General features: G+C 28.1%; 1 protein-coding gene across 3 annotated transcripts; it reads left to right on the top strand.

Moving 5' to 3' along the window:
- The first annotated feature begins 2,279 nt into the window (after positions 1-2,279).
- On the top strand, positions 2,280-6,063 carry LOC101488742 (uncharacterized). 3 transcript variants are annotated; one of them, XM_004496750.4, is made up of 4 exons: positions 2,280-2,634; positions 2,889-2,966; positions 3,089-3,884; positions 4,849-6,063. In XM_004496750.4, exons 2-4 carry the CDS (start codon positions 2,940-2,942, stop codon positions 5,913-5,915), a joined length of 1,890 nt encoding a protein of 629 aa, XP_004496807.1. In that variant the 5' UTR covers positions 2,280-2,634; positions 2,889-2,939; the 3' UTR covers positions 5,916-6,063. The 3 variants fall into 3 exon arrangements, with proteins under 3 accessions (XP_004496807.1, XP_004496808.1, XP_004496806.1); XM_004496751.4 differs by having other exon boundaries at positions 2,858-2,966; XM_004496749.4 differs by having other exon boundaries at positions 2,727-2,966.
- Positions 6,064-8,408: the final 2,345 nt, after the last annotated feature.

Raw genomic sequence — 8,408 nt, 5'->3', positions numbered from 1 at the left:
ACTTATTTATTATCTCTTCACAACTTCTTTCTATAACCAATCACACTATTATTATTACTATTATTATTATTATTATTATTATTATTATTATTATTATTATATTATTATTATTATTATTATTATTATTATTTTCAATACACATTCATTTAATTCAAAATATTTAATATTAAAAAAATAATTTAGCCAATTTAATTTATACTTTACATAAAATCTAAAAAATTAATTACATTTAATGTTTATTTATTTTTTGTTTACAATAGACCGAAGATAGTATTTGTTAATGTTATTTCTATGCTTTTTTTTGTTGTTCTACCCTAAAAAAAAAAAACCAAATTGCCATTCATTAGTTATTAAATATCAAAGTACTACCTGTTTTAAATTCTTAATTTGATTAAGTGAGAAATCAATCTCTGAAGTTACAACTTCTCAATATTTTGTTTTTTTTTTTTTTTTTGTTTATAAAAGAATGAATTGGTCCTTTCCAAATCAACTTTCCTTCATTCTTTAAAAAAAATAATCTTGAAAAGTTGTAACTTGAAATACCGATTTCTTACTTGATCAAATTGAGAATTTAAAAAAGATAATAATTTAGTATTTAATAACTAATGAATGATAATTTGGTAAACTTATTTGTTTTTTAATGTAGAACAAAAAAAAAGCCTTATTTCTATCATTCTCATTGATTTTTTGTTTATCTTAGAATTAGTTAGAGTTGGTTAATAGTATTAGTTACACCATGGTTAGAAAAACGTCCACAGTCTCGACCTCAAACTCTACCACCATTGTTAGAAAAACCTCTTGCAATGGAATCACCGTGAGTAGGATCGAATTTAAACACACAAACAATGACATTTGCAAATGCTAATTTCTGCTTGAACTTCTCAAGTTAAGTTTCTTTAAACAAGAGAAGTCTTTCAACGTCAAAGAGTGAGGATAGCCATTATAATCCCTAGATAAGCCTTTGAGGATGACATCAATTTTATCATATATAGAGAATCAACAACCCCTCATAAATGGATATGGTGTCTTTCTTTCATACTAAAACTGCACAACTTCAGCTTTCACGTGAGTCTGAAAATGCTTATGGATCTTGTCCCGTAGTGGATAAGCATGTTTGCATCCAAACACTCTAGGCAACACATACCTTGTCGTTAAATTATTTTTAATAATAAAATAAATTAAAAATTATATTTTTTATGACCGTTCAATTTCAATAAATGCTGATTATTCAACTATGTAAATGCATGATTTATTGATCGCAGTAAACCCAATTTCCTATTGGAAGGAAAATTAACTTATTCAGTTACAAAATTTACACTTTTGCCTTTAGTATTAACAATCGTATTCATTAGAATTTAGATATGAACCTTATCGGACACATTATACAATGTCATTCCTCTTTTTATTCAATGTATTAGAAACTACGCTTTTTGAAGTTCAGTCCAACAAAATATTTGGTGTGTAGTCCAACTTATTTAATTAAGGGTTCAAAAATTTGAGAACTTTGATTCAAAACCCAAATAAAAATAAAATATTAACATTATTAACTTTGACCGTTAAGAAAGAAATTATACCTAATAAATTGCGAATGAATAATGTTTTCAACAAAATGCTCTTAAAAGATTGATTTCATTTACTTTATTATATTAACTTTCTTGTAATGTTAATAGAAAAATTAGAACTTCTAAGTATCTATCAAAGTAATTTATGAATTTTTTAAATTAATAAATATATCTATGAAATTATAAAATAATAATTAAAATAATTTATATTTAAATTTTTATCGTTAGATATTATGATATCATACGTTATTTGAATATTTAATCTATTTCCATTGATTTCATATCAATGTCACTGTAACATGGACAAAATTTAAATATTTTATTGGCTAACTTTTCATTAAGTAGTTCATACATAATTATAATTACTTATAGATTTATTTTTAATATAATAAAATTTTATGAACAAATTTATCTTCGAAAATATAATATTACTGTGAGATCAACAATAAACTACATATTAAATTACAATACTACTTCAAAATATCTAATAATAAATATTTATCTAAAAATTATTTTAATTATTATTTTATAATTTTAAAGATAATAGTCCTTTTACATAACTAATTTGATCTTCCCTTAAAATTTTAGAGACAAATTTATATATTGACTCCTTTGTTGTAAACTAAAATTGTGTAATTTTATAAAATATCGTTTTCAATTTAAAATGATATTCTACTTTTTCCTATAAATAATTACATTTTCTTTCCTTTTCACTTTCGATTCAACGAAACGGGAGAATAAAGTTATCACTTTTATTTCCTACTAATAATTCTTGTTTGATCTGAACTTGACTCTTTTACTCATACTTGGGCACAAAAGAGAGAAGAACCTTAGTGAAGTGACTGAGAATATGAAGCTCGTCGATATGATGACGGCAAAGCCTCGGGTGCAAAACAGTAGGTCGATTTAAATCCTTCCAGGAAGCGTGTGATAGATCAATCGGTGGCAAATCGGAAAATGTTTCCGTTTCAGATCGGAAAGGCACGTCTCAAGAACAAAATTAGGGGATACAATTTTTCAGCGAGTTTACCGGAGGAAGGACGGTGGAGGCAGTGGAGCAGCAATTGATAAGGTAGAAGTATTTTAGAGCATCGCTTTTTTAAAAATAAAAAAAATCTTATTTACAGATTTTTTTATTTGTTTTATTTGTTCTTCCTGTATCAGTGCTCATACAAGAATCTCTCTCCAAAATCTACGAACAAATTAGTTTGGATTAGACTCAATCGTATTTAAATTTATTCACAATCAAATAGATTTGATTTTTTTTAAGCTATTTGATTCGGATCCTAAAATAGGAACATTGTTATTTTATCAACTCTGCAATAGGGTTCAACACAACAAAACAAAGCACAAGCTCTCTTCAATTTAGCTCTGCCAATGAAACTCCACTTTGCAAATCCAATGGTATGCGCTTTTTCCTCCTTCACTCGAATCTACTTTTCATATATTTTTTTGTTTATTATTTGAATTGGAATTAATTAAACTGAATTGTTATTATTTTCTTAATAATTTTCTTGCCAATTAAGGGTTCCGGTGATCACTCGAGTGCAGTAGCAATAGCATACGTCAATGCAGTAAGAGATGTATTTCAAGATAAGAAAGAAAATTTTGACGAATTTTTAAAACTCGTAAGTGATTTTGCGGCTAAAAGAATTGATGTGAGAGGTGTCAAAGCTAGGGTGAATCAGTTGTTTAAAGGGCATAAAGATTTGATTTTGGGATTCAACATATTCATGCCTACGGAATATGAAATCTCACTTCCATTGGATGATAATGATGAACAAGAAGGTTATGGATTAGCGTTTATAAATGCAAAAGCGCATGGATTAGTGTTTAAAGATGCAAAAGCGTACATCGATGCAGTCAGAGTTGCGTTTGAAGATAGGAGGGAAAAGTATGCTGAATTTTTAGAAGTCCTAAGTGATTACAAAGCTGAAAGAATTGATATACAAGGCGTCAAAGCAAGACTGGTGGAGTTGTTTAAAGGTCATGAAGATTTAATTTTGGGATTCAATACCTTCTTTACAAAGGAATATGAAACCTCACTTCCATTAGATGATGACGAACAAAAAGGTGATGAATTAGCGTTTAAAGATGCAACAGCGTATGTCGATGCAGTTAAAGTCGTGTTTAAAGATAAAAGCAAAGAGTATAATGAATTTTTAAAAGTCGTGTCGGATTACCGTGCCGAAAGAATTGATTTAAGAGGTGTGAAAGCAAGAGTGGAGTATCTGTTTAAAGGCCATAAAGATTTAATTTTGGGATTCAACATCTTCCTGCCAAAGGAATATCAAATCACACTTCCATTTGAGTTTGAGACTGGTTAGTAGTTTATGATTTTTGCTATATTTCTAAATATATTTTTTATTTTTTAATTCTTTGCACCATGCTTCTGCCATATGTGATATGCCACAGCGCCATCCGCCATATTCATATGATGGATTTCTGGCTCGCCCCGTAGTCAGCCATAAACTTAGTTATCTAGTTATATGAAATCCCTTTCAGTTGGTCCATCTTTGTTGTTGTAGGAGAAAAATGAGTGCAGTGGAGTCCTAATTTAGGGACTAGTTTGATGACGTTTTGCACAATTAAGGGATTTAAGTTGTGACACGTTGAATTATTGAAGAACTAAATTGATGATAGAAAATGTTTCACGTAACAAATGACGGAGGCTATATCTTTGGTGTGTTAAAATAAGTGTTAGGGTTCATGCATTTTAAGTCCATGGGAACTAATATCTAATGATAAGAACTGTCTTGATCAAAAGATATAAGAGCCAAAGCTCCTTAAACCGAAAAATATTCTGGAAACTTTTCAATTAAAAAACAGCAACTAAAAGAACAAAATGTGTCTGTCTCCAGTGTCCCTTGCTGTTTCTTTTTAGAATAAACATGAGTTGTGGGTCTAGCATCCACCAAAATTGCCCTTGGAAGCAGTGGTGGAGCTTGACAATTGTATTTGAGGGGGCCAAATTTTGTATCTATTATATTAAATGGTCTCACTCAAATTTGCATGAAAGTTTTAATGGTTTTTGTTTATAAAAAGACAAGTTTTAATGGCTAAGTGGTCAGTAACGTTTGTTTTTAACTTGATCTATTGATTACAACCCTTACCATATATGTATTTTATATGTTGGTTACAATCTTTATTTGGTCTCTGTTGTAAATCTCTCTTTATCTCCGAATTCTCCTCATTTTCCATGTTATCACATAAATAAAGTAGTAAACAATTAAAATCATATATATATTTGGAAATCACCTGACATTGTCATTGTTGTGATACAAAGGGGAAGATGTGAAGAATGTAGCAAAAAACTGTGAACTTCCTTGGGATGTGCTTGATATCATTTCCAAAAGAATTGATTTTGACGACCTTTTTCAATTTGCTTGTGTGTGCAAGAATTGGAGGGCATTTCATAAAATTTATTGGAGAAATTTCTTGGCATTCCAAGAACCATTAATTGTTCAAAAGTCTTCCCATGTTAAGAAATGTTTTTCCTTCATCAGCATACCTGACCAAAAAGTTTATCACTCAAAGAAAATCAATTATTTCTGGCACTTTGCCTATTCTGGGTCTTCTAGTGGATATCTGATCATGACAGGGAAAAATAATTCATTTTTGCTAATGAATCCATTTACAAGAAGAAAGATGGTAATCAATACCTCAGCCTTTAAAGTTAATGTTTCTGATTTTGCTTACCGTGTCTTACTTGCTTTTGGCAAAGACTCTGAGGATTTTGTCTTAGTGGCTTTATGTAAAAGTTCTGAAAGTTTACATGTTTATCAATCTCGGAATTTTGGTTGGGTTACTTATACAACAATGGAAAATCCATGGAAGGTTGTTGACTTTGTTGTTTTGCATAATACTATATATGTTGTGACTGACAAGGCCAACATAGGGGTACTCAGCTTGAATTCTGCAAATATAAAATTTTTAGAATTGAAGAGTACTCCGAGGGTAACTTCTTCTTCACACCTAAGGTTGGTTAGTTGTGATGAACAACTTTTAGTGATTCATATTACGTCCGGGGCAGTATTGAATGTGTACAAGATAGACTTTTCAACTATGGATTATGTCAAGTTAGAAACTTTAGGTGACATTGCATTATTTTATACTTCGGGAGAAAACTACTGTGCATTGAGCAACCCAAGCAGGTGGGGTTATGAAAGCAACTCTTTGTATGCGATCAATCTTTCATCTACAAAATGCAGTGTGTATCTAGGGGATGACAACAAGCTACCAAAATGCATTAGACCCGATAGACTTCAAAATCCTCCTAGAACAGGACCCTACTTGTTGGATTGGTGTTTTAGACATCTACACTATGAGGTAGATTATTCTCTAGTTGAGTAACTTGAAAGGTACTATGAGGTACTAGATTATTTTCTAGCAGATTATTCACTATCAAGTACACTTGAGTAGTTTGTATGTTGCAAATTGTTTACGACATATTTTATATTGTTTCCTTTAACTATGCTTAATTTATACTTTATTTTTTATCTATTGTTCTCTTTAACATTACTCTCACAAGTCACAGCATGAGGGGTCCACTAACTGAAAAATTAGTAAATATACAGCCTTTTTTAGTAAAACAAATATATATTAATTTATATACATAAGATGAACTTAAAATTAAGAACAAATACAACCTAAAATATACATTAATTTATATTATAGTGTAAAATAATTTTACAAAACCTAATATATTTATATTATATTTGTCTAAAATAATTTTACAAAGGCAAATCCCCATAAATTCTGGATTTCAAATATATAAATTATTAGTTTTACAATAATTTTGTTGTTGTAATAAGTATCTACAAATGTAGGGGATTAATGAAACAAATTCCAAAGGACCTTGTCTATAGTCATTATATTTGACATTCTATTAAGTTATAATATTTGATTTAAATATTTTATTTGAAAGGCATTTTTATTTAATTGTATTCACTTTTAGTTTTGTCTTAAAAAATACAAATAATGTATGTTAATATGTGTGATTAATCATTTGGAAGATTGAATGGCTTTCTTAAAACTATTTAAATTGATAGGAGTAATATAATTTAAATGAAGATTAGCTTACCTTTTTAATATACAATACTCCCTCTAGAATAAAATAGACTCAAATGCAAATTTGATTTCTTAATTTTAAAAAATTAGAAATTTTTATCCAACTCTTAATTTAAATCAAAATTTTGATGATGTGATAATTTTTCAAGTGACTTTGACAAAAAAATGGATGCGCATGGGGGCCATGAAACTATTTATAAGTTTTAAAAAACTTAAAACACATTTATTTATTTCTGAGATAAAAAAAAAAAGTGATTAAAAATTAAAAATATTTGTGTTACTAAAATAAAGATCTCAACCCAGGTAAGAACATCTCCAACGGCAGCCAAAATGAGTTCGTCTGTCGTAATTATTTAACTTCCAGTTTTTTTTGTGGGTTCACCGTTGGAGTTTTGCCAAGGTGTGATCACGGTACTGTCAAGAAGAAAAGGTGCTTCACAATTTAATAATAATAAAATTATAACTGCTACTTTTTATTAATTTATTAATAATAATAAATTTATTATTTTTTATTAATTTATAGGCGCTAACTTCTTTTTAATTTATTAAATAATAATAATTTTGTAATCATTAGCTTTTTTTAGTTAATATACCACCGTTACCTTTTTTTTTTTTCTTTTAATTACGATGGTTAGCTCATTAATAGGAACAATTTGTTATTCATACTTTTTCTTCACAATTTTATTTTAATTTTAAATTTTTATTTTGATTTTAATTTTAAATTAAAATAATGTATAATAAAATTAAATATAAATTAAATATTAATGTATAAATTAAAATAATAGAATATAATATAATTTTTTAAAAGTTAAACCGTAAAAAATGAATGAGTTGATTTAGAGTGATGTGGCATACTATAACTTGAATCATGTTGAGTTCACCGTTAAAATAGAAAATGAGTGAATTGTTTCAAGATGACGTGATACAATGGACCCATCTAAAGAACTCATATTGAGAGTTCACAGTTGGAGATGCTATAAAGAATCTTCCATTGTTTTTCCGTCGACACCACGAAGAAGCTCGTTCATGGGTATATGATTAAGAATTGGAGTGTTTACATTAAGGTAGATGAGTTTATGGGTATATGATTAAGAATGAGTCGAAATTTGATAATGTACGTTAAATGTCGCTGGAGATGCTCGTTCTGTGTTTGATGAGTTTTTACTTTCAATTTTTGACGATGATGATCTTGTTTTCTTGACCTAGGTTGAGATATTTATTTTAATTATGGAAAAAATATTTTTTTAATTTATAATAAATCCTTTTTATTTTAGAAATATATAAATGTGTTTTAAGTGATTTAAAAATTATATACTGTTCCAAGATCTCCACGTAGACGTCCGATTTATATCCACCTTAGTTAAGAAATTGCTCCGTCATTAAAATTTTGAGTTTTTTATATAAATATTCCATTTTTTTATTTTAAATACCAGTATGCCCTACTTCCAAAACAAAATATCAGATTGTCCTACTTTTTAGTCTCAGTTGCAAGTCGCAACCTGGGGATGCGACTTCTGAAAGAAAAAATTTTCTACTTCACTAGATGGTCGCATCCTGCGGATGCGACCTCCTACTTCGTTATGGTTTTTTTTTTTTTGAATTTTGTTATTATTTGGTATATTATTGGGTATATTATATTTATTATTATTAAATATTTTAAAAATAATTATAACATTAAAAAATACAAAATATTATTATAAATAATAAAAATAATTAAGTTAATAATATTATATATCTTTTAATAATTATTATAATAATAAAAATAATAATAATAAT

The sequence above is a fragment of the Cicer arietinum genome, chromosome 4 (genome assembly GCF_000331145.2).
Source record: "Cicer arietinum cultivar CDC Frontier isolate Library 1 chromosome 4, Cicar.CDCFrontier_v2.0, whole genome shotgun sequence".
In the NCBI taxonomy this organism is placed as follows: Eukaryota; Viridiplantae; Streptophyta; class Magnoliopsida; order Fabales; family Fabaceae; genus Cicer; species Cicer arietinum.
The sequence above is the reverse complement of the archived record's forward strand: the minus strand, read 5'-3'. Positions and strand labels throughout refer to the sequence as shown.

Bases quoted from the DNA above. Each gene is read 5' to 3' on its own strand.
- LOC101488742 (XM_004496750.4), top strand. From the start codon at position 2,940: ATGAAACTCCACTTTGCAAATCCAATG. The intron at 2,967-3,088 runs GTATGCGCTTTT...TTGCCAATTAAG, and splicing joins TCCACTTTGCAAATCCAATG to GGTTCCGGTGATCACTCGAG. The intron at 3,885-4,848 runs GTTAGTAGTTTA...TGTGATACAAAG, and splicing joins TCCATTTGAGTTTGAGACTG to GGGAAGATGTGAAGAATGTA.